Here is a 13,537-nt window from a genome sequence, read left to right as displayed (position 1 = left end):
CGACTTTCACTTACTTACTTACTTAAAGTTGAACTAAGAGCCTCAGTAACAGAATCCATCTGTTTCTATATACTTCTGCTTATGTACTGAAAACATACTTTGGATTTGTATTAATAAAAATCCTCTTGCCTATAATAAACTAATAGTCTGTTCAAAATTGTTACGACTCAAAACAAAAACTAGTAAACATAAGTAACTGGCAGCAAAGCCTGGAAAGCTGTCATGTGGGCAGGAGAAAACAAAAAAAAAATAATAGGATTTCTGTAATGGGGCTGTTCACACCCAAAATACTGCCTTAAGTTAGCACAAAAAGCAGAGATATCACTTTTCTGACAAAGGTCAGTATAGATAAAGCTATGGTTTTTCCAGTAGTCATGTATGGATGTGGGAATTGGACCATAAAAAAGGCTGAGTGCTGAAGAATTGATGCTTTCAAATTGTGGCGCTGGAGAGTCCCTTGCACAGCAAGGAGGTCAAACCAGTCAATTCTAAAGGAAGTCATTCCTGAATATTCATTAGAAAGACCGATGCTGAAGCTCCAATACTCTGACCAACCTGATGTGAAGAGCTGACTCCTTGGACAAGACACTGATACTGGGAAAGACTGAGGCAGGAAGAGAAGGGGGTGACAAAGGATGAGATGGTTGGGTGGCATCACTGACTCAACGGACAGTGAGTTTGAGCAATCTCTGGGAGACAGTGAAGGACAGTGAAATCTGGCATGCTGCAATCCATGGGGTGACAGAGTTGGACACAACTTAGCAACTGAACAACAAGCACACAGTTATACCCATATTAGGCCAACAATCAAAGATAAGTTAACACTTATGCAGCATACTCTCTTTTGACACATTAAAGAATATTTGGGGGCACCCCAGGGAAAGCCATTTTATTCTGCTCTAATCCTTGAATCTTCTTATACATTTTGCATTTATTATACAACATCCAAAACATTATACAACATCCAAAATCAAATGTTTTGAATAAAAACAATTTATTCTAATCTACTATGACATATAAACAGACATTCAATACATATATTGTTTTTTGCTTTTCTTATTACCAGAGATAATAAAGGATAAAACTATATTATTATTCTTACGCTGACTATGACATATGAAAGAAAGCTATTCTTATTATGTTTTGTTCTTGGGTGACTAGGTCTCTTCCCACAAAATTGACTCAGGACAAATCCAGGCATCCCAACTCATGAGCCAAGTCTGCAAAGTGATGTGTAGTGGCTTCCCATGACAGAATGGGTTTATGGTTATTTGCCACTATTCTTATAAGGGCTAGGTCCCTTAATGCTCCTCCCCTGACTTCCTGCCCATCTCCATGAGACCTCTTCCTGAATGGGCAAAATTATCTTTTGATGAGAATTTTCAGTTCAGTTCAGTTCAGTCGTTCAGTCGTGTCTGACTCTTTGCGACACCATGAATCACAGCATGCCAGGCCTCCCTGTCCATCATCAACTCCCGGAGTTCACTCAAACTCATGTCCATCGAGTCGGTGATGCCATCCCTTTAGACTACTGCAAAATCTAAGAATTAACTGGAAGTGAACTTTAAAGAAGAAAAAATGGGCAAAGAGGGACATTAATGTCAGTAAATGATTGCATAGTTTTTTTCTACTATGAAAGATTTAAAGTTATCATTAATATGCTGCTTTATCAATGAGTTTTATGATACATACTTTTTCTTGCAAGCAGTTTCGTAGGAGATGCTGTTGTCTGTAAAGTCAAGAAAGGTTGATAATTTTGTTATTATTTGTTATTATTTATGTAGCTTTTTCCCAAATAGGAAGAGGAGTACGTCAACGTTGTATATTGTCACCCTATTTATTTAACTTATATGCAGAGTACATCATGAGGAACGCTGGGCTGGAAGAAGCACAAGCTGGAATCAACATTGCCGGGAGAATATCAATAATCTCAGATATGCAGATGACACCACCATTATGGCAGAAAGTGAAGAGGAACTCAAAGGTCTCTTGATGAGGGTGAAAGAGGAGAGTGAAAAGTTTGGCTTGAAGCTCAACATTCAGAAAACTAAGATCATGGCATCTGGTCCCATCACTTCATGGGAAATAGATGGGGAAACAGTGGAAACAGTGTCAGACTTTATTTTTTTGGGCTCCAAAATCACTGCAGATGCTGATTGCAGCCAGGAAATTAAAAGACACTTACTCCTTGGAAGGAAAATTATGACCAACCTAGATAGCATGTTAAAAAGCAGAGACATTACTTTGCCAACCAAGGTCCATCTAGTCAAGGCTATGGTTTCTCCTGTGGTCATGTATGGATGTGAGAGTTGTACTATGAAGAAAGCTGATCACCGAAGAATTGATGCTTTTGAACTGTGGTGCTGGAGAAGACTCTTGAGAGTCCCTTGGACTGCAAGGAGATCCAACCAGTCCATTCTAAAGGAGATCAATCCTGGGTGTTCATTGGAAGGACTGATGCTAAAGCTGAAACTCCAATACTTTGGCCACCTCATGCAACGAGTTGACTCACTGGAAAAGAGTCTGATACTGGGAGGGATTGGGGGTGGGAGGAGATGGGGACGACAGAGAATGAGATGGCTGGATGGCATCACCGACTTGATGGACATGAGTTTGAGTGAACTCCGGGGGTTTGTGATGGACAGGGAGGCCTGACGTGCTGTGATTCATGGGGTCACAAAGAGTCGGACACGACTGAACGATTGAACTGAACTGAACTGAATGTAGCTTTTTCCAAAACTTATAATCACTGAATCAGTTTTTTTTTCTCTTTATATCTGAATTTTTTTTTTTTTTACAGAAATTCAAAAGAATAAACTTTATTTCCATCCCCCACCACCTATTTCTCTTCTTTCTTTGATACTGGCCCATAGGCCTTGATACTCAGAAGCAGAATTATAACTGTTTCATAAAAATGTCTATATGAAAATTCTACTTCTGACCCGCCTTAGACATTCCTGCTATGTGGTCCACTGGGAAAGGACACAGACTTGGAGGGAGAAGGTGAGCTAGTCTTTCATGTTTGCTAAAGGTAGCATGAAGTGACAAGACATCTGACCAGAGCTTCCAGATAATCCTTTACTTACCCTTTCAAACCCTATGGTTTTACCCATGCTTTCATCAAAGAGCAAGGAATTATGTGATAACTCTTCAATAACTGTGGGTTAAAATAACACATTTCTAGCCCTCTTAAATACAAATTTAGATGTAGTCCTTTTCTATGTATGACAATATTCTATCATGTATTCCAGTCAGATTTTTGTCATGATAATGAAATCAACAATGCAGTTTTCTCACTGGTAACAAGAACTCAATGAAAATTATAAAACAGTTAATAAAACAAAATCTAAGACTTTAGTTCTAATTTATTTTTGTATATTTCAGGTGTTTATTTTCATGTATTTCAATATAGGCCCTTTGCTTATCTTTTTCCTAATTACTTAAAATTGATACACCTTTTTTACTTTTTCTAGGCCTGTACTTTACATTATAAAATCAGACATTGAGTTTGTGTTGAATGATGAGACATTGAGTTTGCAGTGATGAGACATGGGCTCCTGCTCCAACAGCAATGAATATCACTGACCTCTGAGGAAGACCACATGCAAAGGAAACAGATTTGGAATGAAACCAATGTTTGCTTACTCATGAACTGTATTCTCCCAAGATCTCTGGAGATTATGTATACAGTTAAATTGATGCTTTCAGAAGGGTGACGAGATGGCAGAGTAGAAGGACTTGAGCTCATCTTCTCTCACAAAAACACCAAAGAGGCAATTAACTGCTGAACAATCATCTACAGAAAAGACTAGATCCTATGAAAAAAAAGGTATTCTACATCTAAAGACATAGAAGAAGCAACGAGACAGTAAGTGTACTTTTGTGATATCAAATCCCATATCCACTGGGTTGGTGACCCACAGACTTGAAACATATCGCAGAGTTTCTCCCAGAGGTCTGAGAGTTCTGAGCCCCACATCAGGCTTCCCTGCCTAGGGGTCTGGCATCACAAGTAGGAGCCCCCACAGAATTTGGTTTAAAGGCCAGCAGGGCTTGACTGCAGAAACTCCTAGGACTAGGGAAAATAGAGACTCAACTCTTGAGAGTGCATGCAAGGTTTCACATGTACTAGGACCCAGAACAACGCAGTATCTCCATAGGAACCTGGGCCAAACCTACCTGTGGGTCTTGAAAGGTCTCCTTGGAGTTGGAGGAAGTCCAAGTGAATATTCCTCAGTGAGAGCTCTCCAGGAGGTCACCATTTTGGCACTGAGAATTGGCCCTGTCCAACAGCCTGCAGGCTTCAGTGCTGGGATACCTCAGGCTAAACAACCAACAAGATAGGAACACAGCCCCACTCATCAACAGAGAGGTTGGCTAAAGTTGTCCTGAGCCCCCTGGCACAGCCCTGTCCACCATGGGCACAAAATCCAGCACCACCCACCAGTGAGCAGGTACCAGTCCCTCCCAACAGGAAGCCTGCACAAGCTGCTAGACTAACCTCACCCACCAGGGACAGACAACAGAAGCAAGAACTATGATCCTACACCCTGTGGAACACAAACCACAAACACAGAAAGTGAAACAAAATGAGCCATCAGAGAAATATGTTCTAGATGAAGAAACAAGATGAAACCCCAGAAGAACAAGTAAGTGATGTAGAGATAGGTAATCTACCTGAAAGAAAATTCAGAATAATGTTAACAAAGATGATCCAAGATCTTGGAAAAAGAATGGAGGTATAGACACAGAAGATATAAGAAATGTTTAGAAAGTGCTAGAAGCATTAAAGAACAGAGATAAAATAACTAAAATAAAAAATACACTAGAAGGAACCAATAGCAGAATAAATGAGGCAGAAGGATGAATAAGTAAGTCAGAAGACAGACTGGTGGCAATCACTGCTGCAGAACAAATAAGGAAAAAAGAGTGAAATAACAGTCTAAGTGATTTCTGGGACATTAAAGACACCAACATTCCAATTATAGGGGTCCCAGGAAGAGGAGAAAGGGCCTGGGAAAATCCCTAACATGGGAAAGGAAACACTCAAGTCCAGGAAGGGCAGAGTCCCATATAGAATAAACCCAAGGAGGAATGCACAGAGACACATACCAAACTGATAAAACTTTAAGATAGAGAAAATAATTAAAGCAGCACGGGAAAAACAACAAATAACATACAAGGGAATCTGCATAAGGTTATCAGCTGATTTGTCAGAAGAAACTCTGCAGTCAGAAGGGAGTGGCATGATACATTTAAAGTGACAAATGGGAAAAACCTACAAGCAAGAATACTCTACCCAACAAGGCCCTTGTTCAGATTTGAAGGAGAAGTCAAGAGCTTTACAGACAAGCAAAAATTAACAGAATTCAATACCATCTAACCAGCTTTACAACAATGCTAGAGGAACTTTTCTAGATGGAGAAGATAAGACCACATCTAGAAACAAGAAAACTATGAATGAATGGAAAAGCTAACCAGCAAAGGCAAACCTAAAGGTAGGAAATCATTTGCACACAAATATGATATCAAAATCAGCAATTGTGAGGGAAATAATGATCAAAACTATGATTTAAGAACTTCCAACAGACAAACATCCAGGATCAAATGGCTTCACTGGTGAATTCTAAAAAATATTTAGAGAAGAGTTAATACCCGTCCTTCTGAAACTATTCCAAAAATTTGCCGCAACAAGGCATCTTTAAAAAAGAACACCTCACAATCACTTGGGCATGGTTTTCTTCCTTGTCATATCTACCTAATATCTAGCATTATGCTTCAAATTAAATTCCTATTTAAAATGTTTTGGATATGGGCCTACTCTCTGTAATCCAAAATGAAGCCTTTGTATAGGCTACTAATGGACACAGGTTTCTACTTTCTTTCCATAAATCATTCTTATATATTTGTTAGGTATTGATCATGTATTCCAATTTGATCATACCATTATCTATCCTAAACAGTGTTACCCAGTAGATAAACTATAAATTTCTGATAGTATGCAAAGTAGCAAGTACTCTTACTGTTTTCTTTACTGTCACTCCTTAAATCTTCCATCCCAATAATATAAACTTACTCATTATCTAAGTGTAATGCTTAATTATTGAACTTAATTATAAAAATTATTGAAGTTTATCCATACTGCTATCATATTTACTTTGTCTTCATTCTCTTGATTTTGAACTTCCAAGTCTATTTTATAAATCTTGCTATTTTTAGTATTAACATTAGAGAAAATAGAACTAATCAATAGAGGAAAGGGAGGGAGGGAAAAGTGGATGGTAGAATACATATAATCATTCCACAGTAAAGTCTTATGATCCGGAGTTAAATCAGAATGAGAACGTGAATATGTATGATTGGTAGAGTCAGACCAGAAAACATTTTTAGCTGTGTTTTGTTTGTATTCTTATGGGATGTTAGGTTGGTTGGGTGCAGCTAAAAGTTATATTTCCCTGTCAATCTGGAAGGGAGCGGTGAAAAAGCTCCAAATAATGCACAGAGTTACTCACCTTACTGAGAAATACGTGAACCGTGAACTTCCAGATGTTCAAGCTGGTTTTAGAAAAGGCAGAGTAACCAGAGATCAAATTTCCAACATCTGTTCGATCATGGAATAAGCCAGAGAGTTCCAGAAAAACATCTATTTCTGCTTTATTGACTATGCCAAAGCCTTTGACTGTGCGGATCACAATAAACTGTGGAAAATTCTGAAAGAGATGGGAATACCAGACCACCTGACCTGCCTCTTGAGAAACCCATATGCATGTCAGGAAGCAACATTAGAACTGGACATGGAACAACAGACTGGTTCCAAATAGGAAAAGGAGTACATCAAGACTGTGTATTGTCACCCTGCTTATTTAAATTATATGCAGAGTCCATCATGAGAAACGCTGGGCTGGAGGAAGCACAAGCTGGAATCAAGATTGCCAGGAGAAATATCAATAACCTGATATGCAGATGACACCACCCTTATGGCAGAAAGTGAAGAAGAACTAAAGAGCCTCTTGATGAAAGTGAAAGAGGAGAGTGAAAAGGTTGGCTTAAAGCTCAACATTCAGAAAACTAAGATCATGGCATCCGGTCCCATCACTTCATGGGAAATAGATGGGGAAACAGTGGAAACAATGGCTGACTTTATTTTTCTGGGCTCCAAAATCACTGCAGATGGTGATTACAGCCATGAAATTAAAAGACACCTAATCCTTGGAAGGAAAGTTATGACCAATCTAGACAGGACATTAAAAAGCAGAGACATTACTTTTTAAACAAAGGTCCGTCTAGTCAAGGCTATGTTTTTTCCAGCGGTCATGTATGGATGTGAGAGTTGGACTATAAAGAAAGCTGAGCGCCAAAGAATTGATGCTTTTGAAGTGTGGTGTTGGAGAAGACTCTTGAGAGTCCCTTGGACTGCAAGGAGTTCCAACCAGTCCATCCTAAAGGAGATCATTCCCGGGTGTTCATTGGAAGGGCTGATGTTGAAGCTGAAACTCCAATACTTTGGCCACCTGATGCGAAGGGCTGACTCATTGGAAAAGACTGTGATGCTGGCAAAGATTGAGGGCGGTTGGAGAAGGCGAGGTCAGAGGATGAGATGGTTGGATGGCATCATCAACTCAGTGGACATGGGTTTGGGTGGACTCTGGGAGTTGGTGATGGATAGGGAGGCCTGGCATGCTGCGGTTCATGGGGTCGCAAAGAGTCAGACATGACTGAGTGACTGAATTGAACTGAAGCTGGATCTTATTTGGGTAATTGATTTTTTTTCTTTTAAAGACAACAGTGTTCATTTAAAATGATAGTCTCTCAAAAACAGAAACAGATCACCAACAGTTTGAGGAATAAAATTCCTGAGCTACCCCAAATGTCTTTTCCAAAGACTGGCAAGTTCCGTCATTAGAGATTAATATTTTGGATTATATGTCAAACAAATTTTAGGATAACAATGACTAATTAAAAAATTTTAAATTAAAATTAATCTACCATCCTTAGGAAGCCAGTAATCTCAAAGTTTCAAGGAATGGTAAATATTTAAAAGGGGATAAATGCAAAGAGGCAAGTCTAGATTCTTGAAAGCTACCTGAAGATGAGAGGTCATATTTGAATGTGGCATGAAGACTCTAAATATAGGGTGAGTGTAGAACTACAGTGGGATAAGGAAATAGAGAAGGAAAAGGAATAATATTCACTTTGTCTAACTTACAATTTAACCTTAGTGATGAGAATTTGCAAAAGACATCAGTTCACTAAATCTAAGTAGAACTACAAGAATGGAGGATCCCATGCAATTATTTGCTTTTTAACGTCACTCATGTACTTCTTAGAATATCAATTTATAATTTTATATTAATTTTCTTAGATACTTACGTATTTGAGAAAACACAAGAAGGGAAAATACCCTGGGATGTGGCAGGAGCCTGAAGTCCTATTTTGCAGAAAAAGAAAACAATTAGTTTGCATCCTTCCCCAACAAATTATAAAATGGCAATTAATGTCCTTTAATAGGTCTTTATTCTGTTACCAGTCTTGTTTAAAAGCCTCTAGAGACCCTCCACAATGAAATCTAAATTCCTTAGCAAGGCATAAGATATACTGTACAATCTGAAGTTCTTCCTTAGCTCTCTAGTGTCTTCACTGGCTAGTCTTCCATATATATTCTATGAATCAGAGGCACAGAATAACTTACTTCCTAAATGTATCATATTTTCCATGCCTCTGGGCCCTTGTTTTGCCATTTCCTCTGTCTGGAGCACCCTATGCCCTCTTTTATCTTTTTGGTCTCATTCAGCTTATGTTAACTCTTCTAGAAAGACTTCTTTGAAACTAAGTAAATGAATATTAAGACTTCCATCATAGCTCAGTTGTTAAAAAGTCTGCCTGCAATGCAGGCGACCTGGGTTTGATTCCTGGGTTGGGAAGATCCCCTGGAGAAGGAAATGGCAACCCACTCCAGTATTCTTGCCTGGAGAATCCCAAGGACAGAGGAGCCTGGCAGGCTACAGTCTATGGGGCCTCAAGAGTCGGACATGACTGAGTGACTAAGCACACACAACACAAATGAATATTCTTCTCTAGTGCTCCTAAAGTATTCTACCCGTTTCTATTATAAAACTTATTATGCTGTATTGAAATTAAAAGTTTGCTCTTCTGTCTTTCTGATTATGATATAAATCAACCATTGTATCCCCAACGTTAATTTTTTTTGAGAATACTATTAATGTTTCCTTGAAATTTATTCATTGATTTGTTGGCCATTAATCTTCTCTCACTCGAATATCATCTAATTTGCCTTGTATGTAATCTAGTAAGATTCCATTGCTGGGTTTTATTAAGTTGGTGCAAAAGTAACTGAGGTTTAACATTGAACTTTACAGTTTGATCCTGGAATACATTCTTAAATAAATGTGGTTATAACTGATATATATCATTTTAATGCACATTTCTCACTTTATTATCATTTTTTTTTGCTAATTATTTGTTACTTGGTGCTTATTTTAGACTATAAAAATGATATTAGACAAAAAGCAAGTTTGAGCAATTTTCGTATATGAGTTCAAAATGGGTCATAAAGCAGGGGAGACAATTCACAATAGCAACATACATTTGGCTCAGGAACTGATAATGAATGTACACTGCAGTAGTAGTAGTTCAAGAAGTTTTGCAACGGAGATGAGAACTTTGAAGATGAGGAGCATAGTGGCTGGTCATTGGAAGCTGACAACAACCAATACAGAGACATCATCAAAGCTGACCCTCTTACAACTACATGAGAAATTGCCAAAGAACTACATTCTACAGTCATTTGGCATTTGAGGCAAATTGCAAAGGTGAAAAACCTTGAAAAGTGAGTGCCTTATGAACTGACCACAGATCAAAAGATCATTGTTTTGAAGTGTCATCTCTTATTCTGCACAAAACAAGAACCATTTCTCTATCGGAGTGTGACATGTGAAAAGTGGATTTCATAAAACTGTCAATGACTAGCTCAATGGCTGGACAAATAAGAAGCTCTGAACCACTTCCCAAAGACAAACTTGCACCAAAAAAAAAAAAAAAAGTGATGGTCATTGTTTGGTGGTCTGACAAACTTCTGACCCACTATAGCTTTCTGAACCCCAGTGAAACCATTACATCTGAGAAGTATGCTCAGGAAATTGATGCTGCTGCTGCTAAGTCACTTCAGTCGTGTCCGAATCTGTGTGACCCCATAGATGGCAGCCCACCAGGCTCCCCCGTCCCTGGGATTCTCCAGGCATGAACAATGGAGTGGGTTGCCATTTCCTTCTCCAATGCATGAAAGTGAAAAGTGAAAGTGAAGTCGCTCAGTCGTGTCCAACTCTTAGCGACCCCATGGACTTCAGACTAACAGGCTCCTCCATCCATGGGATTTTCCAGACAAGAGTACTGGAGTGGGGTGCCATTGCCTTCTCCACAGGAAATCGATGAGATGCACCAAAAACTGCAACACCTGCAACTGGTATTGGTCAACAGAATAGGCCCAATTCTTATTCACAGCAACACCCAGCTGCAACTATTCTCCACAACAATGCCCTACTGCACAACACACAACCAATACTTCAAAAGTTGAATGAATTAGGCTATGAAGTTTTGCCTCTGCCATATTCACCTGGCCTCCTGTCAACTGACTACCACTTCAAGCATCTCGACAACTTTTTACAGGGAAAATGCTTCCATAACCAACAGGAGACAGAAAATGCTTTCCAAGATTTCATTGAATCCTGGAGGATGGATTTTTGCACTACAGAAATAAACCAACTTATTTCTTATTGGCAAAAATGTGTCGATTATAATGGTTCCTATTTTGATTAATAAAGATGTGCTTGAGCCTAATTATAATGATTTAAATTTCATGGTCTGAAACCATAATTGCTTTTGTACCAACCTAATAGTAAAGATTCTGGACACAGGTGACAGGAAGTTATAACATACATCTCTACAGCCACAATGGATTTAGTGTTTGTTAATTATGCAAATGTAGAAATGAATAAAAATTTTAGACAAAAAGAATGTGTTGGATACAGAAAAGTATTAGTAATTAGAGTCTGTTCAAAGTCAAGTTTAAGAGGTAATTCTTGTTTCTCCCAATGAATGGGTAACAAATTGGTAACAGTGATACATATAAAAAGTCTTACTTAAATCCTATGAAACTTTTTGAGTTTGTGTAGATATATTTGTTGTGTGTGTTCATATTTTGATAAGTAGTACTTCAATTTAAGATTTCACAGAACTGAGAAATTGTGAGGACAATACAATTTAAACAACAAAATAAAAAACTCTTCTATGGTTTTCATTAATATACTGTAGTAAATATGAATATTTTCCTAGAATTCTGTATAAAACATTATAGGTATCTTCTTTAAAAAAACTAAGGGTTAAAGGAGGAAATAAAAGTCTTTTAGAGTAAAAAACTGGGGGAACATAAATATAGAACTATAGGGAAATGCTGAGCTGATGCCTGCCCTCTGCCCACCAGCCACAACTGCAAACTTAATGGAGAGCCAGGGATTAAAATATATCAGGCTCAAGTCATATGGGAAATTGAAACTTAGAGCTTGTGAAAACATATTGGATCCCGCAGAGCTACACTCTTGGTGAAGAGCTGTCTTTTAAAAAAATTCATGGCACAGAGATGCACATGATACCAAGGCACAAACACATTATGCCTTTGTATCCAACCAGTCCATTCTAAAGGAGATCAGTCCTGGGTATTCATTGGAAGGACTGATGCTAAAGCTGAAACTGCAATACTTTGGCCACCTCATGCAACGAGCTGACTCACTGGAAAAGACTCTGATGCTGGGAAGGGTTGGGGGTGGGAGGAGAAGGGGACAACCGAGAATGAGATGGCTGGATGGCATCACTGACTCTGTGGACATGATATTGAGTGAACTCCGGGAGTTGGTGATGGATAGGGAGGCCTGGCGTGCTGTGATTCACGGGGTCGCGGAGAGCTGGACACGACTGAGCGACTGAACTGAACTGAACTGAATCAGTGTGGAAGAGGGAGAAAAGGAGAAAATAAAAATATATCTAAATAATTCACAACCATAGATTATCTCTTATGTGATTTTCAGGTGCAAATTCACTGTATGGGCCATAAAGCTCCAAATGAGAAATTAATTTAAAATGAACCTGGGCCATCCCAGCATACCAGCCCTGAGCATCCTGTGACATGCATCGACCCTGAACTGGCGATTCATTTCATGTATGATAATATACATGTTTCAATGCGATTCTCCGAAACCATCCCACCCTCACCCTCTCCCACAGAGTCCCAAAGACTGCTCTATACATCTGTGTCTCTTTTGCTGTCTCGTATACAGGGTTATCATTTGCATCTTTCTAAATTCCATATATATGCGTTAGTATATTGTATTGGTGTTCAAAACCAACCAATATAATATTGTAAAATAATTAGCCTCCAATAAAAATAAAAATAAAATAAATAAAATGAACCTGTATTTATAGCTCTCCCAGATGCCTAGCAGGAGCATATAAAAAATCAACAGCTTTATTGAAGTATAATATTCCTAGAACTGTACATATTTAACGTGTTCAGTTTGAGTTTCTACATAGTAATACATCCTATCAAAGTATAGATTTCTGTCATAAATGACCTAATATGTAACAACACATCCCTGTCATACACATTGACAAATATTAAAAAAAAAATCAATGCGCCTGTTATCAGGAAAAAGAAATATTAAAATTAGACCTCAAAGATTTCATATATCTGAATGATCAGATATATAAAATATATACATTTCATATGTTTAAATACATAAAGAAGTAATTGGAAATCATAGAACCTATCAAAAAATCCAGTCAAATCTGGAAATTTAGAAATTTTATAATGTATATAATATATTTACATATTAATAAGTATATATTATATATTAAATATAAAATACATATTTATATAAAATCTATATGTTTATTCCAATAAAATAAAAGTGTATTGAATTAATATAATAGTAAAATAGATATAACTGAAGAGAGAATGGTTGATATGGAAGACAAAGTCTAAGAAATTAACCAGAATGCTATAGAGAGAAATGGAAAATACAGTGGTTTTTAGAGGATGTAGAAGTAGAAAGGGAAATACACACACACAGAGACATGCATACACATACATACACATTTGCAATTTTAGGAGAAAAAAATAAAATGAGAAGAGGCAATATAGGAGAGAAATATAGCTGATACATATCTGGAATTGCTCATCGTAATGATACTAAAGTGAAGCAAGATCTTAAAATCAGCCTGTGGTGTGTGTGTGGGGCAAGGGGTGGCAAGGTCAGGGGGATGGGTGATCACTTACATGAAATTAAGTAGAATGGAAGGTAGACATTTAAGTAGAACAAACCTTTTAAAGTGCTAAAAAAAAACATAACAGAGAACTGGTATAACCAGCCATAATTAATTAAATCATATAACAAATAAAATACAGTTCTATCAAATAAAATCAGAGTTTACTAACAAAATATATTCATTAGTGACATTTCTAAAGAAT

General features: G+C 37.8%; 1 protein-coding gene across 1 annotated transcript in view; it reads right to left on the bottom strand.

The window, feature by feature from the left end:
- Positions 1–13,537, bottom strand: part of FSIP2 (fibrous sheath interacting protein 2) — a 149,289-nt gene that overhangs the window by 49,170 nt on the left and 86,582 nt on the right. The window contains exons 14-15 of the mRNA XM_055398640.2: positions 8,371–8,428; positions 1,693–1,729 (exon numbers count right to left, since the gene is read on the bottom strand). Coding sequence (XP_055254615.2) covers positions 1,693–1,729; positions 8,371–8,428 — 95 coding nt within the window. The remainder of the gene's footprint in view (positions 1–1,692; positions 1,730–8,370; positions 8,429–13,537) is intronic.

Source organism: Moschus berezovskii, chromosome 2, assembly GCF_049115385.1.
Source record: "Moschus berezovskii isolate FMDL1 chromosome 2, NW_MosBer_1.0, whole genome shotgun sequence".
NCBI classification, from domain to species: Eukaryota; Metazoa; Chordata; class Mammalia; order Artiodactyla; family Moschidae; genus Moschus; species Moschus berezovskii.
This window is presented reverse-complemented; position numbering and strand designations above follow the sequence as displayed.